The sequence below is a fragment of the Penaeus monodon genome, chromosome 34 (genome assembly GCF_015228065.2).
Source record: "Penaeus monodon isolate SGIC_2016 chromosome 34, NSTDA_Pmon_1, whole genome shotgun sequence".
NCBI classification, from domain to species: domain Eukaryota; kingdom Metazoa; phylum Arthropoda; class Malacostraca; order Decapoda; family Penaeidae; genus Penaeus; species Penaeus monodon.
In genome coordinates, this window is record NC_051419.1 from 6,093,940 (window position 1) to 6,094,485 (window position 546).

At 74.9% G+C, this 546-nt stretch overlaps 1 protein-coding gene across 1 annotated transcript in view; it reads right to left on the minus strand.

Moving 5' to 3' along the window:
- Positions 1–546, minus strand: part of LOC119594794 — a gene marked incomplete in the record, with an annotated part of 7,170 nt that overhangs the window by 5,695 nt on the left and 929 nt on the right. Inside the window, 1 exon segment of the mRNA XM_037943884.1 lies at positions 1–546. Within this exon segment, the coding sequence (XP_037799812.1) occupies positions 1–546 (546 nt within the window).

Below are 546 nucleotides of genomic sequence, written 5' to 3' on the forward strand. Positions count from 1 at the left end.
GGAACACGTGCCCGGCCACGCAGTGTCCGCACCCGCAGGCGCGCGAGCTCTCGCAGCCCCGGGGGCCCTGGTCGTCCCCGGCGGCGTCGTAGTTGTAGCACATGGGCATGTAGGGCTTGAGCGTCACGATGGAGCCCGAGGCGTCCGCCGCCTCCGGGTCCGCGCCCCGCTCGCCCTCGCCGGGGCCGGGGGGCGGCGAGCCCGGCGCGGGCTTGCGGTCCTTCTTGCGCCGCTTGCGGGGCTTGATGATCCGAGGTAGAGACGTGTCGGCGTGGCCGGTGCTGCCTTCGTCGGAAGTGACCGACACGGCGTCGCTGCCAGCGGGGGGCGAGGCGTCTCCGTGCGCCAGCTCCCTCACGGGACGCGCCCCGAGGCCTGAGCAGGGCGGCGAGGAGCGGGGAGAGCTCCTGGAGGGCAGGATGAGCGGGGCGCCCTGGGTGTGGAGGGCCAGGCGGGCCAGCGGCAGCCTCTCCAGCTCGTCGCCGTCCTCGGAGGAGAAGAGGCCGTCGCCCGCATCGCTTCCTCCTGAGGGCTCCTGCGGCCCCA